We start from the raw sequence: 24,777 nt of genomic DNA, 5'->3' as shown, positions 1-24,777 counted from the left end.
ACTGTCCCTCGCCTCTCTCGCTTTATACAAACACAAATGTATAATTGTGTTGGTGTTTGTATAAAGCGAGAGAGAACTGTATATACAAATTTAAATGCATATCTCTTCATCCTATACACTTATAATTGTACAAATACAAATCTTCTACTTCCCAGTTCTCTTTTATCTTTCTTTCTTTCTCGCTTTATACAAACACAAATTATACAAAATACAATGTATAATTTGTGTTTGTATAAAGCGAGAGAGATTTGATATACAAATATAATTGACATTATTATATTTGCATTTATGAAAATATATTTCTCACAAAAATTAGCTATTAAATAAATAATAAAAATTAAAATAATACAAACTTCAACTGATGTTATTACAAGTCATATGAACTTTTCTTCGTCTAAAATACTGAAATATTAAAAAATAGCTAATAAGTAAAACAAAAGGGGTAATAACTATTCTGAAGCAAACTTTCTGACAATCTAAATCACACAAGTAGCATTGATAAATAAAGTCATTCTTTTGTCTTAAGCATAAAAAAAATCGTGACAATTCTCTAAATTTTGGAAAAAGATATTCAGAAGCATATATCTACACCACAAGAGAAATTGTTAACAAAAATAAATGAATTTAGACTACATCATGTTAACTTTATATATTGGAACATTACATACTAATGTATATATTAAGCAAATCAATAATTATTATATCATCAAAATTATTTTCCTCAAGTACTCAAGGTTATGGAATATACCCTTTTAGGATAGAACGGTTTACTTCATCAAAATAGTGGTACTTCATATTCTGCTAAACTTCGAACTCACTCAATGACAATAAATCACACAAAAAAATTTAAAATGCAAGAAGAAGAAGAGTAGAAGATTAAAAAAAATTGTGGTTGAAAAGTGAGAGGAGGCCCCTCTATTTATAGTCAACAAAGGGTAGTATGAACAAATATTTTTTGTGTCTTATCTGAAAAGTCATGACATTTCTGAGAAGTCACAACCCTTTGGAAAAGTCACACACAACTCTTTGAAAAAGTTACAACTCATTGAAAAATCACAATCCTTTGAAAAAAGTCACAACTTATCGGAAAAGTCACAACTCAACGAAAAAGTCACAACCCAAGTTAGGGATATTATAGTAATTCAACATTCAAGTTAGGAGTTCATGTTTTTAAGGTAATATAGATATAGATATAAATAGATATAGATTAATCAATTTATTTTTTAAAAAACAATTACTCCCTTTGTTTAAAAAGAATGACCAAATTTCCTTTTTAGTCTGTTTCAAAGAGAATAACCAAATTTCCTTTTTAGTCTGTTTAAAAAAGAATAACCCATTTCCTTTTTTTGCAACACTTTAACTTCAACTTTCCACGTGACATGTTTGAAACCACAAAATTAAAGTACATTTTGGTACATTTAACATAACTTTGATTTAGAACCACAAGATTAAAAAGTCAAAGTAGGTCATTCTTTTTAAATAAAGGAACAACTTGTTAGGTTAAAACTGGACAAACAAATTGAAATATTGAAGTGAATGAGTATTTGTAAGACCAAACCATTGTCTTCTTCCTCTTCCTTCAACTTTCTCACCGTCTCCATCCTTGTGCTTAACCCATCTCCCAAATTACTCTTCTCTATCCCTCACCGATCAAGAATGCACTCTTGCAGACTCAAAACCCAGAACAATTCACCTTTGTTTAAGCGAATCGTGCAGACAAGGCCAACCCCATCTCCCCCGCCAACTGTTCGATACAATTCCTCAACCATCAACTGTCCTTTGGAACACAATAATAATTGGGTTTATCTGTAATAACATGCCCCATGAAGCCATTTCATTCTATTCTCGATTGAATCATGTGGGTTCATCCGTATGTGATCAGTCTACTCATTCCTCTGTTCTCAAGGCTTGCGCAGAGACCAAACGGATTCTTGTAGGTAAAGTTGTGCATTGACACATTCTGCATTCTGGGATTCATACTAGTAGGATTGTTAGTAATTGTTTGTTGAATATGTACTCTGCTACTTGTCTTACATTGGATAATGGTACTGATTGTGATTTAGTTTAAAGGGTGTTTAGAACTATGCGTAAAAGAAATGTTGTTGCGTGGAATACTATTTTTTCATGGTATGTGAAAAGGAAGAGGTTTTCGGAAGCGGTGAGGTGTTTTGTTATGATGATGAGATTAGGCATTAAGCAAACTGTTGTTAGTTTTATTTAATGTTATTCTTGCTGTATCAGAAATAGGGGATGTTAGAGTTGTTGATGTTCTTTATGGGTTGCTTGCGAAATTGGGTAATGCATATGAAAATGACTTGTTTGTTGTTAGTGCTACCATTGTTATGTATGCTGAGCTTGGTTGCGTTGATTTGGTGACCAGAATATTTGAGAATACTTGTGAAAGAAATACAGAGATCTGGAACTCTATGATTAGCGGGTACATTTAGAACAATTTCCTTTAAAAGCTGTTGATCTCTTTCTTCAAGCCGTAGAAGCAGATGATGCTGTTACTACTGATGATGTGACATTTGTATCCGCTCTTATGGCAACTTCACAGCTGCAGCATTTGGAGTTTGCCCAAAAGCTACATGCATGTCTGATAAAGAAATGCAGGGATTCACAGGTTATTTCACTTAATGCTATGATAGCCACATATTCTAGGTGTAACCATGTTCTACTTTTTGCGGCAGAATGGATTAGAACCAGAAGCTGTTACCTTTGTAGCAGTCCAGTCTACTTGCAGCTACACCGGATTGGCTGATACAGGCCTTTAAATATTTGAGCTGATCGGTGAAGAATACGGGGTTCAGCCATCAGCAGAGCACTATGCTTGTGTGGTTGACATTTTAGGAGAGTTGGACGGTTGGATGAAGCTCATAATTTTTCTAAACAGTTGGGTGTTGAGGGTAATGTCTTGGGAAGATGGGGATCACTCCTTGCAGCCTGCAGAGTGCATATAAATTTTGAATTGGGGAAAATTGTTTCCAGTAAGCTGCTTGAATTAGAGGGGAGTGATGGAATTTATGGTTATCATATTCTGCTTTCAAATATATATGCAGAGGTAGGAAATTGGCAGTCTGTCGATAACGTCAGAAGAGGAATGCGCAAAATGAGATTGTCAAAGGGGGTTAACTGTAGTTGGATTGATACTTCTGGATATCCACACTGTTTTGTATCTAAAGATAAGAAGCATCCTCAGTACTGCATGATATATGATATGTTGGGATAATTAACCATCAATATGTAGGATGCTGGCTATAAGCCTAAACTTGAACTAATAGAAGAGTGGATCTATGGGCTAGAAGAATAAAAAGCTATTAGTTCTCCCACTATGTTGTTGTTCTCCCACTATGTACCTTTGTATTCATGATGTTTTGGACAGGATTTTGCTAGAGTTCATATGATTGTAGTTTATCAATGACCAGCTGCCTTTGAAACTCGAGGTAATTAAGTTGTGTTTTAGCTTTTTTTAGTTTAGTTTTTTCTTCTGAATTATGTTTTTTTACTTTGTAAAGATACTCAAAAGTAGGATATTCAGTTAGTGAAATGTATGTATATTTCTTTATTACTAATACAGATTAGTCAAGAATATCCATTTTACCATTTAGGTGGGAAACGAGGAGTCCCAGATCGCAAAAGAAGGGTCTTATCCAAAATGACAACTTCTATCAAGCTGTCTGATTGACTGAAGCACATGTAAATTAGGTGACCAGTTCTTCCCTTTGAATAACTTATACTTGTCCTGCAGGTCGACTTTTAAACTGTTGTATTAAGGATTTTCTGTGATATAGTGTTTGCAAGTTCATGAGTGTTTTTATATTGGAGCCAAATGGCATTAATAACACTTGTTAAGATTGGTCCAGATAACTATTAATATGTCTGCTAAGGTTGGTTCAATCAGTGGGATATTATAGTTCATCTTTCAATAGCATGATTTCACTATATATACCCTTTTGTTGTTTATTTTTCATTTTGGCTTATCAAACCTCTAAGAAGTACTTAGGAAATCATTAAGAACCCCTAATAGTTTGGCAACCTCCTCAATTTCACAATCATTCAATGCACTCCTAAAAAGTAGATTCCAACCGTGTTGACTCTAGGCTTGTTCCACAGTGTCATTGTTCTGCATACTCAATGTATATAGAAGAGGGAATAGGTTTCTAAAACTGTCTTCTTCTATCTATCTTTCATTCAAGAACTCTATCTTCCGTCCATCCCCAACACTAATACATATGTTGTTTTTGAAATGTGGCCATAGTCTTCTAATGTTCTTCCAAACACTGCATCCAAATGTGCCCATCACCTCTTCAGTTGTCCATCGGTTAAATAAACCATACTTTCCTGATATAAATCTCTTCTATAAGGCTCTATATTCTATACAGAATGTCCATAGCCACTTTTGGAGTAAACTACTGTTTTAGAGACTTTGGTCCTTCAATCCTAGCCTCCTTGGTTTTTGCTAAGTGTGAGAGTATCCCACTTCACCAAGTTGTAGCCTTCCCTTTCCTTGTTGCCTCGCCAAAGAAAAGATATCCTGAGCCTACTTATTTTCTTCTCAATGTTCTTGGGGATTGGAAATAAACTCATCATATAAGTAGGTGATTCATCTAATACTGACTTGATGAGGGTCACCCTACCACCTTGGGACAAATACTAGCTTCTTCACCGGGCTTATTTCCTCCCACATCTCTCCAACACCACATTGCACACTTCCAGCTCTTTGTTCTTAGCACCCAAAGGTAGTTCCAGATATTTTGTTGGTTGTGCATCTACCTAGCAACTCAATGTCTCAACTAGCCCAAGAAAATTGTCAACTTGGTTGATAGGGAGGAGATGACTCTTCAGCCAATTGACATGGAGGCTTGAAATGCTCTGCTAAATAGTGAGTATAGCCCTTATGTGTCTAATTTGTGCCTCCTTTGCCTCATAGAATATAAGAGCATCATCAACATAGAAAAAGTGTGTGATCTCCAGCTCCTTCCCTCTCCCAGCAAGTGCACTAAATCCTCTCCCACCCATTAGTCTTTGACTTCCGGAACATGTGATTCAACCCCTTCATGGCTATTAAGAATAGGAATAGGGACATAGGATCTCCCTATCTAAGACCTCTCTGAGATTGGAAGAATCCTTCAGTGTTTCGATTTATGAGGAGGGAAAACTTCACACTTGAAATGCAGCTATTGATCCAACCAATCCACTTGCTACCAAATCTCATGTCCTTTAGTTTTTTTAGAAGGAAATTCCAATTGACATGTTCATAGGTTTTCTCAATGCCTAGCTTGCATAGAATCCTAGGTTTTTTCTGCCTTACCTTTGAGTTGACCATTTCATTAGCCAACAATGTTGCATCCATTATTTGCCTACATCTTAAAAAAGCCATTTGGTGTTTATCAACCAATTTCACTATCACTGTCTTCATTCTCAGTTAGCAACTTGGAGTTGATTTTATAGACTACTCCTATCAAACTGATAGGTCTAAAGTCTTTTAGCTCAATTGCATCAGGTTTCTTTGGGATTGAAGCGATCAATATAGCATTAAATGATTTCTCAAACGCACTCCTCTGATGGAAAATTTTTGTACTCAACATTCAGTTCTCTTTCAAAATATCCCAACATTTCTTAAAGAAATCCATAGTGAAGTCATCAGGGTCTGGTGCTTTGTCCCCGTCATACTGGTTGATGATCAATAACACTTCCTCTTCTATAAATGGTCTTTGTAACCATTCATTTTCTTCTATATAGACTATTGGACATCCTACAAAATGAAAAGAGGGTCTCTAAGATTCAAGTTCTGAGTAGAGTCTGGTATTTAATACATATGACATGGCAATAGAATAGGTTGCTTTAATGGTTCCAAATCCCACAATGTTAAGTGTTGAGCCATCAACTACCATTACTTGAGAGGGTTCTTTGTGTGATCGAAAGGTAGAAAATATATTGGGATTACGTGTCATGTAATTACTAGTACCTGTATCAATTACCGATACACCCAGTTGTTCAAAGAGGAGATCGCATATGCTTTTCTTGAATCAACAAGGGTAGTAACTGAAGTAAATTCTTTAAGGGATTCTTGATATTGAGAGGACTCGCAAACTCATTCGCCGAAACCAAAATTTTCTTACCCTAATAATTTATAGCCATATTTCCTCCTTTCTAATTGTTTGAGTTATAGTTTCAACTCAAAATACCCAAAATATTAATATAGGAGAAGCTAACAAACACAAACAATACCAACATATACAATCCAGTACTGAAAAGGCAATTTGTTAATATCAAGACATGCAAAATTTTATGGGATTAAGTCCATACAAAATTTGAACGAAGTTATAAATTCAAGACATATTGACCCAAGTGAACATTTTGGGTTAATACAGCCAGATTAATTATTTAAGTCAAGATTGCATGACTTAAGTCAAACCCAACTACATTGGCCTAGGTTGGGCTTCTACAAAATGGTCCACCCACATGTTTTAAGCCCAAGGGTCCATTAGGATTACTTGGAGACTACCGTAAAACCTTTCATTCATGCCTATATAAAATAAAAAGGCTACATATTCTCTTTGGAGGCATCTTGAAAATTCTATAACATCTTGGAAGATTCTAAGATGGGATTGGACAAAGATGAGAGAGTGCTCAACTGGAACAACGACCAACAAAGACCAATTACTTGGATAACGATTCTTCCCCTTCTCCTTTAAGGCTTTAAGGCGAACTGTATGGAGGTAGGAAAGAAAGACGTCCTCACCTTCTCTAGTGTTAGTGAGAGCAATTTGAGTATCCTTCATGCACCTCTTTTTGTAGATAGAATCTTAATGAGTGGAAACAAGCAACCTTACTAAGAAAGGTGGTTGTTGAGTAAGGCCGACTTTCAAACCAACCCTTGGTATAGGTTGCGCACTTGAGCGCATGATTGGTCCATTGAAGATTGTACAAGCCCAATGCAGGCATGCATACATCTTATATCATGATCATGTCAATACCATCAACAAGCCAAATTTCATTTATTTGTTCTATTAAGTACTTCTTTCATGTCATTAGCTTTAAAAAATTGTCTCCCTTTACTGGTTCACCTTGATGAAAAACTTAAGAATAGCCTAGCTTCAGAAGGTCATCAATAATATTTGATTCCAAGAAATTAGCAACCAATTCACCCAACAAAATAATTGTAGTCGATAGTCAAATACCAGATTTATTTGACATCAAGAACAAGCATCCACAAAAAACTATCAATTCAATATTGAGCAAAACTCAGCAAATCGCGACAACACCAAACTGAAACCAGATCTAAATCACTGAAGGAGAGACTAGCATACTAGAACATTAATTGTCCCGAACAACATGTTTTTGCCCTAGTCTATTTCCATTATTATGTATTGCCAGCTTGGAAGGGGCTCTTCACGTGAAATTCAATTAGAGGAAATACGTGTAAGCACTGTTTGTCTTAGCAACAAGTTACTCAAAAATATCTGTAGAACTGAAGCTTTTATGAAGACCAGATACACCTATGAGATATATGAAGATGTACTCTATCCACCTAAGAATATAATAAGATATGAGATGTTTAGAAGCACACAAACGTGGTAATTGAGAAATAAGAAATTTTGAAATTCCATTTTAGTGATAATGTAAGTAGTGCAATCAAATACAAGAAATGATATAAACATCAATTCAGATTATTAATGTCGTCTTCAAGAACTGTACTGGACACTGACCTGTGTTCCTGTTCTGTCCAAGAAGCCCCTTTTCGCCATTCTACATCTACAAAAAATGATATAAACATCAATTCAAAGTATTAATTCTGGTTTTGCATTTCAGGATAATTAGATAATGTACATATCCAGACTCGATGATATTGATATCTTCAATTAATACATTACAATGATCCTTAATATCATCCGTCAATTTCCCAAGAAGTGCTTTTGCCATTTCCTCCAATAGATTGTTGTTATCCTTGTTGATCGCAAGAGTATTCTCAAAGATTTTATTCTCCTCCTTAGTCCAGAAGGAGTTATTGCATGTTCGATCAGTGTTCATTTTCTTTTAGATCTACAAGGAAAGCTCAAACATGAAAAAGATAAGCTCTTCAAGAGGATTCAAATAACGGATGAGTGTCAATATATAACCAAAATTTATCATAAATATCGGGCATCTAAAATAAGATTTTTTGTAACCCCTGACACTTAGAAATCAGAAACAATCGCACAATCTTCTAAATCAGTTATGGATACTACGAGAGACTATTTCTGACACACACTTGGCTCAAGTTACTTTTCTTAGTATCCATAACTGATTTAAAAGAATGTGTGTTGCCGCGATTGTTTTTAATTACTAAGTGATAGAGATTACAAAAAATCTTATTTTAGATGCCCGATATTTATGGTAGTTTTTGGTCATATATTGACACTCCTCCGTTTTCTTAATCCTCTTGAAGAGCTTATCTTTTTCATGTTAAAGCTTTCCTTGTTGATCTAAAAGAAAATGAACACCGATCAGACATGCAATAATTCCTTCTAGACTAAGGAGGAGGATAAAATCTTTGAGAATACTCTTGCGATCAACGAGGATAACAACAATCTGTTGGAGGAAATGGCAAAACACTTCTTGGGAAATTGACGGATGATATTAAGGATCACTATAATATCTTAATTGAAGATACCAATGCCATCGAGTCTGGATATGTCCCATTACCTAATTATCCTGAAATTCAAAAGCATATGTAGAATGGTGAAATGGGGCTTCTTGGACAAAATAGGAACACGTGTCAGTTTGAAGTACAGTTCTTGAGGACGACATTAATAATCTGAATTGATGTTCATATCATTTCTTGTGTTTGATTGCACGTCTTACATTTTTACTAAAACGGAATTTCTTATTTCTCAATGACCACGTTGGTGAGCTTCTAAACATCTCATATATTATTATATTTCTAGGTGGATAGAGTACATCTTCATATATGTCATAGGTGTATTTGGTCTTAACTGCATCACCAATATAATACAAAGTATTAATTCCAACTTCTGAGTTCCACAATATTTTCATATTAAATATGTAGGTTTTTACTCTTTTAAATTGTCAATGGTTAGGCTTGCTTTCATGAGAAGTGGATGAGTATTTGTAAGATCATAATTTTGAAGTGGATGACTATTTATAAGACCAAACCGTTGTCTTCTTCAACTTTCTCACAGGCTCCATCTTTGAGTTTAACCCATCTCCCAAATTAATCTTCCCTACTCCTCACCGACCAACAATGCACTTTCACAGAGCCAAAATCCAGAACAATTCACTTTCGTTTAACCCCATCTCGCCTGCCAACTGTTCGATACAATTCCTCAACCAACAACTGTCCTTTGGAACACAATTATCATTGGGTTTATCTGTAATAACATGCCCCATGAAGCAATTTCATTCTATTCTCGATTGAAACATGTGGGTTCATCCGTATGTGATCAGTATACTTATTCCTCTGTTATCCTCTGGAGGTGCTTGGAGGCTAAAGGTGTCCCGATGATTTATATTAGGGCAATAAAGGACATGTACGGTGGAGCCAAGACTCGGGTTAGAATGGTTGGAGGTGACTCAGAACATTTCCCGGTTGAGATGGGGCTGCACCAAGGATCAGTCCTTAGCCCTTTTCTATTTGCTTTGGTGATGGACGAGTTGACGCGGTCTATTCAGGAGAGGGTCCCATGGTGTATGTTATTTGCGGATGACATAGTACTGATTGATGAGACGCGGGATAGAGTCGATGCGAGGTTGGAGGTGTGGAGACAAACGCTGGAGTCCAAAGGGTTCAGGTTGAGTAGGACCAAAACAGAATATTTGGGGTGCAAATTCAGTGATGCGTTGGATGAGGCAGATGGGGATGTGAGACTTGCCACACAGATCATTCCTAAGAAAGAAAGTTTTAAGTATCTTGGGTCGGTAATCCAAGGAAGTGGCGACATCGATGATGATGTCACACATCGCATTGGGGTTGCTTGGATGAAATGGAGGCTTGCCTCTGGAGTCTTGTGTGATAAGAAAATTCCACCTAGACTTAAAGGTAAGTTTTACAGAGTGGTAGTTAGACCGGCCTTGTTGTATGGAGCGGAGTGTTGGCCAGTCAAGAACTCACATGTCCAGAAAATGCATGTTGCGGAGATGAGGATGTTGAGATGGATGTGTGGGCACACTAGGAGTGATAAGATTAGGAATGAAGTTATCCGGGAGAAGGTGGGAGTGGCCTCTGTGGTGGACAAGCTGAGAGAAGCGAGACTGAGATGGTTTGGACATGTGAGGAGACGGTGCGCAGACGCACCAGTGAGGAGGTGTGAGAGGCTGGTTGTAGAGGGTACGCATAGGGGTAGAGGTAGGCCTAAGAAGTACTGGGGAGAGGTGATTAGACAGGACTTGGCTCAGCTTCACATTACCGAAGACATGACTCTAGATAGGAAAGCGTGGAGGTCACGTATTAAGGTTGTAGGTTAGTAGGGCTAGAGTGTTGTCCTCCCTTGCGAGAGTATGGGTTGTTAGCGTTTGTAGTAGTCCTTGCCTTACACTTGCAATTCTTGTTTGTGTTACATATAGCTTTCTGGTGTTTATTGCATTTCACTTCTCTCATTGGTTTATAGATGTTGCTGTCCCCTTGTTGATTATAACTTTCTTTCTTATTGGATGTGATGTTTTACACAATGTTTTCCTCGCCTTTTACTTGGTTTTGATGTACTTGAGCTGAGGGTCTCTCGGAAACAGCCTCTCTACCTCTACGAGGTAGTGGCAGGGTCTGCGTACACTCCACCCTCCCCAGACCCCACCTAGTGGGATTTCACTGGGTATGTTGTTGTTTGTTTTATCAAGGCTTGCGCGGAGACCAAACGGATTCTTGTAGGTAATGCTGTGCATTGCCACATTCTGAGTTCTGGGATTCGTCCTAGTAGGATTGTTAGTAATTCTTTGTTGAATATGTACTCTGCTACTTGTCTTACATTGGATAATGGTTCTGATTGTGATTTAGTTGAAAGGGTGTTTAGAACTATGCGTAAAAGAAATGTTGTTGCATGGAATACTATTTTTTCATGGTATGTGAAAAGGAAGAGGTTTTCGGAAGCAGTGAGGTGTTTTGTTATGATGATGAGATTAGTCATTAAGCCAACTGTTGTTAGTTTTACTAATGTTTTTCCTGCTGTATCAGAAATAGGGGATGTTAGAGTTGCTGATTTACTTTATGGATTGCTTGTCAAATTGGGTAATGCATATGTAAATGACCTGTTTGTTGTTAGTGCTGCCATTGTTATGCAAGCTGAGCTTGGATGTGTTGATTTGGCGACCAGAATATTTGAGAATACTTGTGAAAGAAATACAGAGATCTGGAACTCTATGATTAGCGGGTACATTCAGAACAATTTTCCTTTTAAAGCAGTTGATCTCTTTCTTGAAGCTGTTGAAGCAGAGGATGCTATTACTGCTGATGATGTGACATTTGTATCCGCTCTTACGGCAACTTCACAGTTGCAGCATTTGGAGTTTGCCCAACAGCTACATGCATGTCTGATAATGAAATGCGGGGATTCACAGGTTATTTTGCTTAATGCTATGATAGCCACATATTCTAGGTGTAACCCATGTTGGCAATTCATTTAAAGTTTTTAATGGAATGAAGGAAAGATATTTAGTGTCATAGAACACCATGGTGTCTACTTTGGTACAGAACGAACTGGATAATGAGGCTTTGATGCTTGTATATGAGATGCAAAAGCTATGGGTTGCAATTGATGATATAACAATTACCATCCTGCTTTCTGCGGCATCAAATCTTAGGGACAGGGAAATTGGTAAACAGACCCATGCTTATCTTCTGAAGCACAATATTCAATTTGAAGGGATGGAGAGTTACCTGATAGACATGTATGCCAAATCTAATATGATTAGAGAAGAACGAGCAATATTCCAGTCGATGGGATGCGTAGGAAAGCTCTAACACTGTTCTACTCTTTGCGGCAGAATGGTTTAGAACCAGATGCTGTTACCTTTGTAGCAGTCCTGTCTGCTTGCAGCTACACCGGATTGGTTGATTCAGGCCTTCAAATATTTGAGCTGATGGGTGAAGAATAAGGGATTCAGCCGTCAGCAGAGCACTATGCTTGTGTGGTTGACGTGTTAGGAAGAGTTGGACGGTTGGATGAAGCTCATAATTTTGCTAAACAGTTGGGTGTTGAGGGTAATAACTTGGGAATATGGGGATCACTCCTTGCAGCCTGCAGAGTGCATAGAAATTTTGAATTGGGGAAAATTGTTTCCAGTAAGCTGCTTGAATTCGAGGGGAGTGATGGAATTTCTGGTTATCATGTTCTGCTTTCAAATATATATATGCTGAGGAAGGAAATTGGCAGTCTGTAGATAACGGCAGAAGAGGAATGCGCAAAATGGGATTGTCAAAGGAGGTTGGGTGTAGTTGGATTGATACTTCTGGATATCCACATTGTTTTGTATGTAAAGATAAGAAGCTTCCTCAGTACTGCGTGATATATGATATGTTGGGATATTTAACCATCAATATGAAGGATGTTGGCTATCCTAAACTTGAACTAATAGAAGAGTGGATCTATGGGCTAGAAGAATAAAAAGCTATTAGTTCTCCCACAATGTTGTTGTTCTCCGACTATGTACCTTTGTATTCATGACATTTTTGGACAGGATTTTGCTAGAGTTAATATGATCGTAGTTTATCAATGACCAGCTGCCTTTGAAATTCGAGGTAATTAAGTTGTGTTTTAGCTTTTTTTAGTTTAGTTTTTTCTTCTGAATTATGCTTTTTTACTTTGTAAAGATACTCAGAAGTAGGATATTCAGTTAGTGAAATGTATGCATATTTCTTTATTAATACAGGAGCAATCAAGAATATCCATTTTACCTTTTTGGTGGGAAAGGAGGAGTCCCAGGTAGCAAAAGAAGGGTCTTATCCAAGACGACAACTTCTATCAAGCTGTCAGATTGACTGATGCACATTTAAATTAGGTGCCAGTTCTTTCCTTTGAATAACTTATACTTGTTCTGCAGGTCGACTTTTAAACTGTTGTATTAAAGATATTTGATATAGTGTTTGCAAGTTCATGAGTGTTCTTATATTGGAGCCAAATGGCATTAATAACACTTGTTAAGGTTGGTCCAGATAACTATTAATATGTCTGCTAAGGTTGGTTCGACTAATCATAGTATGTGAATATCAATGGAACTGGCATAAGTGGAGTTTTTCATTTCTGAAAATTTGTTCTGAAGCTACAACAAATCATATAGATAAGATAATCTCTGAAATTTTCCTTATTAGGCTGTCGGCTTATATTATTGGACATTGACAAACAAAAACTTTCAATAAATTAGGTCTAGTTCTAGTGATTAGTAGGAGGTTTTATTGAGTAAATATGTANACCTTTGTATTCATGACATATTTGGACAGGATTTTGCTAGAGTTAATATGATCGTAGTTTATCAATGACCAGCTGCCTTTGAAATTCGAGGTAATTAAGTTGTGTTTTAGCTATTTTTTGGTTTAGTTTTTTCTTCTGAATTATGCTTTTTTACTTTGTAAAGATACTCAGAAGTAGGATATTCAGTTAGTGAAATGTATGCATATTTCTTTATTAATACAGGAGCAATCAAGAATATCCATTTTACCTTTTTGGTGGGAAACGAGGAGTCCCAGGCAGCAAAAGAAGGGTCTTATCCAAGACGACAACTTCTATCAAGCTGTCAGATTGACTGAAGCACATTTAAATTAGGTGACCAGTTCTTTCCTTTGAATAACTTATACTTGTTCTTCAGGTCGACTTTTAAACTATTGTATTAAGGATATTTGATATAGTGTTTGCAAGTTCATGAGTGTTCTTATATTGGAGCCAAATGGCATTAATAACACTTGTTATGGTTGGTCCGGATAACTATTAATATGGCTGCTAAGGTTGGTTCAGCTAATCATATTATGTGAATATCAATGGAACTGGCATAAGTGGAGTTTTTCATTTGTGAAAATGGTTCTGAAGCTACAACAAATCATATAGATAAGATAATCTCTGAAATTTTCCTTATTAGGCTGTCAGCTTATATTATTGGACATTGACAAACAAAAACTTTCTATAAATTAGGTCTAGTTCTAGTGATTAGTAGGAGGTTTTATTGAGTAAATATGTATATAGACTTTTGCCAACCAATTAAGTTTCGAGTCCATATTATCTTTGCTTGGTTTATTAGGTTCCACATGCTTGCTTACAAGCTGCTTGTGTCAATTTAATGTGAATTATCGCCCTTCAGTTTTCTCAAGGGACAAAGGACGTAACGGCATCTTATTTTGGAGTTTTTGTCTTTTTGGATAAGGTAAATAATTTTACTAAGAGTTAATGGTCAAAAACACATCCAAACTATCACTCTTTGCGAGTTTCATTCCTCAACCATCATTGTTCGCTTTACCTACCTAAACTATCACCCTTGTTGTATTATAACTCACCTTGGTGTTGGGTGGTTCATTTGTGAACATGCAGGGTATAGAATTGTTGTTTATTATCTGAAGATAATATGCTTAAGTGAGTGAGAAACTGATAAAGTCATATGGTACATTAATTCCGCTAGATCCTAACATTCGTAATTTCTAAATGGATTATCAAAAGGGGTTCCATCATCTTTCATAAGATGCACATTGTGAACTAGTAGTGTACTACAGGGTTTGGCATCCAATTTTCCAATTTCTACGAGTAGGTCAAGAATGTACTTTCTGTGAGATAGAAAAATTTCCTTCTTTCTTCTATTCACTTCTACTTCCAAAAAATATTTCAACTCGCCTATGTCCTTCGTATGAAACCTAGTAGGCAAGAAAGACTTAAAAGGAAGAGATCCCCTCACAATAAGAAGGATAGTGTCAGTTGCAGATAATCGATAGAAAACAAAGTGATCACTATGCTCATTTTCCGCCCACACACCTAAACTACCTCACTAGACTTGCCAAACCAATCTTAGGGACTCTGGTTGAAGCCATACAAGGACTTTGCATTTTAGAAGCACACCAACGTGGTCATTGAGAAATAAGAAATTTTGAAATTTTATTTTAGTAAAAATGTAAGTCGTGCAATCAAACTCAAGAAATGATATAAACATCAATTCAGATTATTAATGTCGTCCTCAAGAACTGTATTGGACACTGACATGTGTTCCTGTTCTGTCCAAGAAGCCCCTTTTCGCCATTCTACATCTACAAGAAATGATATAAATATCAATTCAGATTATTAATTTTGGTTTTGCATCTTAGGATAATTAGGCAATGCGACATATTCAGACTCGATAGCATTGATATCTTCAATTAATACATTACAGTGATCATTAATATCATCAGTCGATTTCCCAAGAAGTTCTTTCGCCATTTCCTCCAATAGATTGTTGTTATCCTTGTTGATCGCAAGATTACTCTCAAAGATTTTATCCTCCTCCTTAGTCTAGAAGGAGTTATTGCATGTCCGATCATTGTTCATTTTCTTTTAGATCTACAAGGAAAGCTCGAACATGAATAAGGTAAGCTCTTGAAGAGGATTCAGAAAACGGATGAGTGTCAATATATGACCAAAAACTACTATAAATATCGGGCATCTAAAATAAGATTTTTTGTAACCCCTGACACTTAGTAATCAGAAACAATCACAACAAGGTACATTCTTTTAAATCAGTTATGGATACTAAGAAAAGTAATGAGTAAAAGTAATGAGTGACTAATAAAAGGAACAAACATGAAGATACATGTGGTATACTACCACAGAAGTCCCCATAGATACAAAATATATTATGAAAGCATTTGCATTCTTTACCTTTTCTATCGGACGAAAGGTTTTATAATAAGATAGAAGAGTCCAAAGAAGAAAACTATTCGTCTCAAGATAAGAAAAAAATTATATCATTGAGTATATATTTTTGTTCTTGTTAGTGATGCAAAAAAAAAGATTTATGGCCTTGTACCACATAATGGGAAAGAAATCATGTCAATCCAACATATGCTATCAAAAAAAGGGAAAACCCAGATTCCCTTGTAACACAATCTAACCACTAATAACTAGGGAATGTGCTAAGACAAAATATATCCTGGACAAGAAATCAAAAGAAAAGCTATACAAATTCTTGTTTTTCCTTTTTGAGAAACTCAAATCTCTACACATTAATTTTCAGCAATGGAAACCATGTTAAAGAAGAGTCCCTAGAAAGTGGTGACACAATTTCTCTCTCCTGAGATAGAAACAAGATGAATCTCACGATAATTCAAGTAGGTCAGTATCACTTTGCATCTCTTCAGTATCTACACCAAAAACAATATATAAATCAACCATTTGTGATTGATTGCACATTTTCTTTTGTCGTCATTATCTTTATACATCATGAAATAGCAAATTATTGATCATTTGAATGGAAGATTTACAGAACCAACAAGCAGTACATACGAAGTGTAAACCCATAAGTGAGTCTGGGAGGGTAGTGTGTACCTAGACCTTACCCCTACCTTGAGAGGTAGAGAGGCTATTTTCGATACACATTTGACTCAACGAAAAACATATAGAGTGGATTCGAGAAAGGGAAGATTTACAAAACCAACAACAACATCATATTCAGTGAAATCTCACAAGTGAGGTATGGGGAGGGTAGAGTGCCTATAAACCTTACCCTACCTTGGGAAGTAGAGAGGTCATTTCTGGCTGATCCTTAACTCAAGGAAAAGTATATCAAAGCAAATCGAAAAAGGAAAGCTTTATAGAACCATGACATAAAATCTTAAAGGGAAAGACATGAACGATCTTACTTTTTCCCTTCAAAGAACTAATCATATCTCTAAAAATTAACTTTCCTAAATACAAAGCATGTTAAAGAAGAGTACCAAAAAACGTTAGGATAACTAGCAGAACCTGATGATCACAAAGCACAATCAAAACAAACTTCTGAGTGAATCAATCTACAGTTATAAGTTTTATGACCTATGAAAACAAGCATTCAACCAAAAAGGAATCAGACACATATATGTACTTATAACTGTAGATAGATTCGTCTTTGGTTGAATGCTTGTTTTCATAGGTGATACAACTTATAACGGTAGATTGATTCACTCAGAAGTTTGTTTTGAATGTGCTTTGTGATCATCAGGTTCTGCTAGTTGTGCTAATGTTTTTTGGTACTTTTCTTTAACATGCTTTGTGTTTGGGAAAGTTAATTTTTAGAGTTATGATTAATTCTTTGAAGGGAAAAAACAAGATCTTTCATGTCTTTCCTTTAAGATTTTTTGTCGTGGTTTTGTAAAGCTTTCCTTTTGCGATATGTTTTTCCTTGAGTTGAGGGTCAGTTAGAAATGAACTCTCTGCTTCCCAAGGTGCGATAAAGGTCTATAAACACTCTACCCTCCACATACCTCACTTGTGGGATTTCACTGGACATGATGTTGTTGTTGGTTTTGTAAATCTTCCCTTTCTCGATCCACTTTATATGTTTTCCTTGATCCAAGTGTGTATTGAAAATAGCATTTCTACCCCTCAAGGTAGGGGTAAGGTCTACGTACACTCTACCATCCCCAGACTCACTTGTGGGATTACACTTGGTATGTTGTTGTTTGTTGGTTCTGTAAAACTTCCGTTCAAATGATTAATAATTTGTTATTTCATGATGTATAAAGATAATGATGACACAAGAGAATGTGCAGTCAACCACAAATGGTTGATTTATATATTGTTTTTGGCGTAGATTCTGAAGATATGCAAAGTGATACTGACCTACTTGAATATCATGAGATTCATCGAAAATTTATTTATGGTAAGAAATCAGGGCAAATAACCCCAACAAATCTCCTCCTTGACCTGAATTTCTGACAAAATAAATTTGTCCACCTTCTTCACATAATCTTTAGGATCTTGCATCTCTTCTCCATAATTTCCTCCATCAAATCTACGTCTCGACACAGAGAACCTCTCTGAAACAGTTTCTCCAACAAAATCTTCATTACTGTAAAAAAGGTTGCGACTAGAACTACACCCACCAAGATGAACACCCATCTCTAACATGGTTCCATCATTGAACCATGGCTATGATACCATTTGTTAGGACCGAAATAAGCAGGTGTAATGCGGAAGCTAGCAAAACAAACCTCGAAAGACCACGAGTAAGAAGACAAACGAGAAACACATCAAAAGAGACAGATTTAACGTGGTTCGGTCAATCGACCTACGTCCACAAAGGAGATGAGCAATCCACTATAACTATGAGAGTACAAAATATAGAGAGAAACAACCTCAACCAATTCACTCATAATACAAGGAGGTACACAAAATTCTCCTCCATAACCGCGACTCTCAAAACCTTAGGATTACGTTGTGAATGCTAATTAAGTTAGAAGGAACAAGTAGGTTTATATAAACCTATTCATATCCTAACACTCCCCCTCAAGCTAGTGCATACAATTCATGTACCTAGCTTGTTACAAATGTAATTAACACGCGGACCGATGAGGGGCTTGGTGAGATATCTGCAAGTTGATCATTCGACTTCACAAAATTGACAATCAATCTCAATGTGCTTGGTCTTCTCATGAAATACTGAATTTGATGCATAATGCCGATAAAATTACAGTGTTGGAACTTCCCAAACCAAGCTTGCAAAGACTGTTTCAGACCATAAAGTGACTTACGTAATCAACATACAAGGCTACTAAATTGTGAGAAATATATACGAAAAATATTATTGAATTGTGTATCTAAATAGTTANTTCTTGTCTGTGATCCCATAGTCATATGTTGTTTACTGCGCTTCGCCTCTTACAGTATTTTCTTGATGTTATTGTCCCCGTTGTTGATTATGCACTATTTTTCTTATTGGATGTTGTGTTTTATATAATGTGTCCTCTTCTCTTACTTGGTTTGGATGTACTTGAGCCGAGAGTCCACCGAAAACAGCCTTTCTACCTCCACGAGGTAATGGTAAGGTCTGCGTACACTTTTCCCTCCCCAGACCCCACTTTGTGGGATTTCACTGGGTATGTTGTTGTTGTAAGTGTGAGGTGTTACAAAAAATCTTATTTTAGATGCCCGATAGTTATAGTAGTTTTTGGTCATATATTGACACTCATCCGTTTTCGGAATCCTCTTCAAGAGCTTACCTTTTTTTTTTTTTTTATGACAAGGGAAACCCGCAGCCCCTACCCTTTGGGTGCGCACAGGGTAAAACCCCCGCTCCTATGCAATAGCTCGCAAATCACATAGGAGAGGTAACCCGCACTAGGCAAGCCCGATGCGACGAGCTCAACCCAGAAGGCAAACCTCTTGCTTTTGCTGGCAAGGGGTTTCGAACTTGAGACCTCCAACATGGAAGTCCCAAGCCCAAACCACTGGGCCACCCCGAAGAGTCTTACCTTTTTCATGTTTGAGCTTCCCTTGTAGATTGGAAAATGAACACCGATCGGACATGCAATAACTCCTTCTGGACTAAGGAAGATGATAAAATCTTTGAGAATACTCTTGCGACCAACGAGGATAACAACAATCTATTGGAGGAAATGGCAAAAGCACTTCTTGGGAAATCACTATAATATCTTAATTGAAGATATCAATGTCATCGAGTCTGGATATGTCCCATTACCTAATTATCTTGAAATGCATAACCAGAATTCAAAAGCACATGTAGAATGGCTAAAAGGGGCTTCTTGGACAGAACAAGAACACAGGTTCTGATTCCAGTACAGTTCTTGAGGACGACATTAATAATTTGAATTGATGTTTATATCATTTCTTGTAATTGATTGCACGACTTACATTTTTACTAAAACGGAATTTCAAAATTTCTTATTTCTCAATGACCACATTGGTGTACTTCTAAATATCTCATATATTATTATATTTCTAGGTGATAGAGTACATCTTCATAGGTGTATTTGGTCTTAACTGCATCACCAATATAATACAAAATATTAATTCTGAGTTCCACAGTATTTGCCGATCAAATTTGTAGGCTTTTACTTCTTTTAATTGTCAATGGCTAGGCTTGCTTTCATGGGAAGTAGACTGACTCAAATTCTTCATATACATCAAACGATTCATGAAACTGTAACCACTCCACTTGTTGATTGCAGGTTAGGTCTCATCGGATGAGGCTCTATATCTAAAATGTCAACTCAGCCTGGGGTATAACAACTGTGTGTGCCCGCCGAACTTAATTTCTTTGTCAAAATGAATGGAAACTTGAGACCAAGAGGCCGAGTTTGATAGAAATTTGTTCAACTTACAAAGCCATGCCAAATATAAATTGTGGCAAAGCAAATCTATTTTTGAGTGCTTCAGTTGTCTTGACTCTCTTGCAACTTTCAGTTCAAGAATCAGACATCCTGTATATTCTAGCGACACCAAATTTGGAGCATCAATCTTCCTTGTGCCACCCGAATCGTCCTTAATCTTCAAGACGTTTTGGAATTGAGATCTAGAAATAAGGTGCTCGAGATTCCATCACATGTCCACATGGGGTGATATGATATATCTAAAGATTTCAGATTCTAACATTCAATAACATCCAAATTGTCCGGTGAAGAACTAGAATAATATAAGTGTTCAAGATTGATGCTTTAACACCCTGGTTTCTTGTTGTACATATGGAAACTGACTTGATCTTTTGAAGATTTAGCAGCTCAATCTTTTTCAACCTTCTGTAACAATGCTCAAGTGTGAGTTAGTGATTGACTTCCATAGGTAAGGAAGAGGTGAAAAAGGAGCATTTGTCACTGAGCCCATGGACGAAGATAATGATATCAGTTCCATTTTTTATGTTGGGAAAGCACCAACTGCTCATAGAGGAATGTCTGGTTATATATGCAGCTGCAGGGGCGGCTCCTGCTTAGTCACCTCCCTTTGCCCCCTCAGCTAAACTCCCGTTGACGATGAAGACTTTTTTTACCTGCATGATTTGTTCACAGATCAGATGTTCTGATTTGGTGGAGGAAAAGCTGTTAATGTTGATATTAGTTGCTCACAACCAGATAGGTTGTTAACGTTGATACTGCACTTAGTTTTTTGTAGACTTATTACATTATGTTAGACAGTATTACTATTCTTTAACATCTGTTTATCAAATAAATGATCAAAATGGTCCTTAATGTATGGGATTGGACTAATTTAGTCATTCATATACACCTCGTAATCGTAGAAAAAGTGACCCTTTTCCTACCGCCACCACCCTTAATGTATCACTTTTTCATACATTAAGAACTATTTCGATTACATGGTAGATATGGACTAAAAGGATCACTTTTCTGTACTTTAAGGACTATTTCTGTTTAAACACCCCCTTATAACATATTATGTGAACTCCCTGTCTTGTGAAAGTAATAGCTAGTGTGGTTTTTAGTTGTTGCAGCAAATATTTCTGGTAATACACAGCAAAGTTCACATGTAATACATATCAGAGTTCACATTGAAAAAAAAAACAGCAAGAAAGTGTCTCCATGAGCATTCTTAAAAAAACAGCGAGAGAGTGTCTCCATGAGCATTCTTCCGCCATCTGAAACAAGTAAAAGGTGTATAGCTACGACAGGTCTTGTGAGTTCAACTGAACTTATTGTCTTCGACTAAAACTATATGTGTGCAAAAACAAAAGCAAGAAAATGTATGCATACATATAATAAGACCACAGCCAAACTGAACTCATTAACCGGTTATTATTGTCTAACTTTGAAATATGCGCTTAGCTAGTTATCTCAAATCTTATCATCAGAATCATCTTCAATTGGAGCTGCTACATTAACATAAAGCTTCTGGCCATTGATGCAATTAGTATTGTTGCTGGATTTGAAATAATAATCTCCAGGTACCAACATGAATGCTATTGCTGGACTATCTTTGTACTGCCTTGAAGGAATGTTGGAATTGCATGCATAATAGTTGTATTTTCCAATCTCTAGCAAATCCTCTGGCTTTTGGAATCTAAACTCTACAAATAAAATGGTATACACATATATGAATACGTATATATGTACACGGAAAATTAACTTTCTAAAAGACAAATAAAGTTACGAATCATGTCCAAAGTACACATTTAAGATGTTAGGGGTAGAACTATCCTTGTCCAAAGAGAGTGAATTGACACCCCTTCGCCACAAAATCAACACTTTTATTGATTTGATTTGGTTTATGAAGTAATAAAACTGATATAGCTGGTTTGATTAGGTAAATGAAAAAAAACGAATCAAGAACCATCTATGTACACCCCTAAAATTAGTTGGTACCTTTAATCCTTCCAAAAACGGCTAAAGAAAGACTTCAGGCCAAATTAGATATGAGAAAAGGTTGAAATGACAAGAAGAGTGCTTGGTGAGAAGACAACACAGGAGGAAGGAAATTCTCGCGAATAAGGAAGCACGATCGACTCCGAAAAAAAAGCTTACCTCACAGCCAGTGGTGGAGCCAGAATTTTGACTAATGAGTGTCAAAACATAAAGAAGTTAAAGCACATAGAAGCCAAGGAGTGTCTATATGTATATATATATATACATAAAAAACATATATTTATCTAACTACGCAGTGTAATTTCAGACTAAGGGGTGTCAGTTGACACCTCTCAAATATATGTGGCTCCGCCACCACTCGCCTTTGGCTCCCAAAATAGCATATCAAAATTATAAGAAAGCCTATAGACGCTACATTTGCACCCCACAAATTTCTATTTGTTGAAGTATGTAAATAAATTGCAAATACTGCACCCCACAAATTTCTATTTGTTGAAGTATGTAAATAAATTGCAAATACTAATAATTAAAGTATACCTAATTGATCTCCAAGTTTTAACTTGACAGTTGTAGCCCAATCTTCATAGTAAGTAGGGTAAGGAGCAGGACGCCAACCATAGCCTTCTCCAACAATATATCTCTCTGAATTTACTAAATTCATCAAAACTCCAATAACAAAAAGTAGCAAAATTATAATAAAATGCATATTGTGGTATCTCTTATTTTATTTTTATTTACTAATCCTATTCAAAGCTATATAGTAAGTTAATTACAACAATTAGAGCAATTGAACTAAAATTGCCTTTTATAAATATTCTATCTACTACTACTAATTCAACACATTACGTTATTAAAATTTGTATTAAATGTTGAATGTTACAACAAAATTAACTTTGCATTAATTATTCCACATCTCATTTCAACAATTGAAACAGAATCGTAAAGTGGTTTGAAGAAAATTTTGGAAAAACGTACTACTAGTTTATTTATTAAGAAAATAAATGAACATTATAAAGAATTCTATTATAATTAATCTTTGACTTTAATTTCCTGCGGGATATGCGTGATGGTTCTACTTGGACTTTCTTTCTTATCGATGGTATTAGCATTATTCTCATAATTTCTTGTTCATCGGGTATCATATGTTTTTTTTGTGCTTTGAATATCATATTATTTTGTTGGCATACTATTCATTCTTATGTATATTTGTACGACTCTTTATTCCACATTATTTTGTTGTTGTTAATGTCCTTATGTCTGTATATCTTTCTTTTTCAAATGGTTTGAATATCTTTATTTAATTTTAAATCGAGGGTCTAACAATAACAATTTTTCTATCGCTACGAAATAGAGATACCTCGATATTTATCCTTCGTTTATAAGGATTTGAGATAGAAGATGATGAGCTTAATTAAATTATGAGGAAATTGAAAAAAAATGTACTCCTATAAAGTTCAATGTCATAATTCAATTGTCCAAATAATCACTTGTCCAATCAAACAAGACAGGCATTGTAATTCATCCAATTACACCAAATCTAGTTACCTGGGTGGCTTTCCAAACAGGCCCTAAATAAAACTAATTCCAAACTTATTCTATTCTATTATTTAGACTAAAAATGGTGAAATTAACTAATCTCATAAAATATTCCAATCCATAAAATATCCCTACCTATAAATATATTCATTTAAAAAAATATATTTAACAACCTTGTTATATAAACTAATATCTGTACATAAAGAAATTAAATGGGTAATTTTAATTTTTAAAATACTATGTAAAATTAAATTATATAACAAGGTTTTTTCTTTAATTCTTTAAATTAATTTTGTGATTTTCCACTTATAATATAAAATCAGAGAAGAGAGCTCTGCAATTGCTTTCTTCTCCGAAGTTCAGTTCCCAATGGACGCTCTGAATTCTTATGCATCGTCGGCGGCGATGGCACAACAAACCTGGGAGTTAGAGAACAACATCGTGACAATGGACGCGCCGTCGGGGTCGGCACCGGAAAACTCAGCGTCGGATGCCATATTCCACTACGACGATGCGGCACAGACTAAGTTCCAGCGGGAGAAGCCGTGGACGAGTGACCCTCACTACTTCAAGCGCGTGAAGATCTCTGCTCTTGCTCTTCTAAAGATGGTTGTTCACGCGCGTTCTGGAGGTACAATTGAGGTCATGGGACTAATGCAAGGTAAGACGGATGGAGATGCTATTATTGTTATGGACGCTTTTGCCCTTCCTGTTGAAGGAACTGAAACTAGGGTTAATGCTCAAGCTGATGCGTATGAATACATGGTTGAATATTCACAGACCAACAAGCAGGTTAATGCCTTTTATCACTTTTTTTTTCTTCTTTTTGATGTTGTGGTGTCGATAATGGAGAAGGGTACACTAGCGCTAAACTAGTCAGTTTACAGAGACTTTTCGGATTTAATAAATATTGTAAACGGGTTCAAAAGGGGCAGGACGGTGAGTTGATAGAATTGATTGAGATTGAAGCTTTGTTCTTGTTGGTGTCCGGG

At 36.1% G+C, this 24,777-nt stretch overlaps 3 protein-coding genes and 1 pseudogene across 3 annotated transcripts in view; 3 read left to right on the top strand and 1 right to left on the bottom strand.

Moving 5' to 3' along the window:
• LOC125843829 (pentatricopeptide repeat-containing protein At3g22150, chloroplastic-like) overlaps nt 1-11,260 on the top strand; it is a 32,328-nt gene extending 21,068 nt beyond the window's left edge. The window contains exons 3-4 of the mRNA XM_049523038.1: nt 3,609-3,705; nt 11,171-11,260. The gene's annotated coding sequence lies outside the window, so the exon portion shown is untranslated. The remainder of the gene's footprint in view (nt 1-3,608; nt 3,706-11,170) is intronic.
• LOC125843831 (pentatricopeptide repeat-containing protein At3g22150, chloroplastic-like) lies at nt 1,533-14,171 on the top strand (annotated as a pseudogene).
• Nucleotides 14,172-21,721: 7,550 nt separating this feature from the next.
• Nucleotides 21,722-22,955, bottom strand: LOC125843541 (early nodulin-like protein 3). The gene is made up of 2 exons (XM_049522653.1): nt 22,787-22,955; nt 21,722-21,954 (listed from the first exon to the last, which is right to left on the bottom strand). Exons 1-2 carry the CDS (start codon nt 22,953-22,955, stop codon nt 21,722-21,724), a joined length of 402 nt encoding a protein of 133 aa, XP_049378610.1.
• A 1,147-nt stretch (nt 22,956-24,102) lies between these two features.
• On the top strand, nt 24,103-24,677 carry LOC125844296 (COP9 signalosome complex subunit 5b-like). The gene has a single exon (XM_049523581.1). It carries the CDS (start codon nt 24,155-24,157, stop codon nt 24,659-24,661), a length of 507 nt encoding a protein of 168 aa, XP_049379538.1. The 5' UTR covers nt 24,103-24,154; the 3' UTR covers nt 24,662-24,677.
• The last annotated feature ends 100 nt before the right edge of the window (nt 24,678-24,777 follow it).

This window comes from Solanum stenotomum, chromosome 11 (genome assembly GCF_019186545.1).
Source record: "Solanum stenotomum isolate F172 chromosome 11, ASM1918654v1, whole genome shotgun sequence".
Taxonomy (NCBI): Eukaryota; Viridiplantae; Streptophyta; class Magnoliopsida; order Solanales; family Solanaceae; genus Solanum; species Solanum stenotomum.
This window is presented reverse-complemented; position numbering and strand designations above follow the sequence as displayed.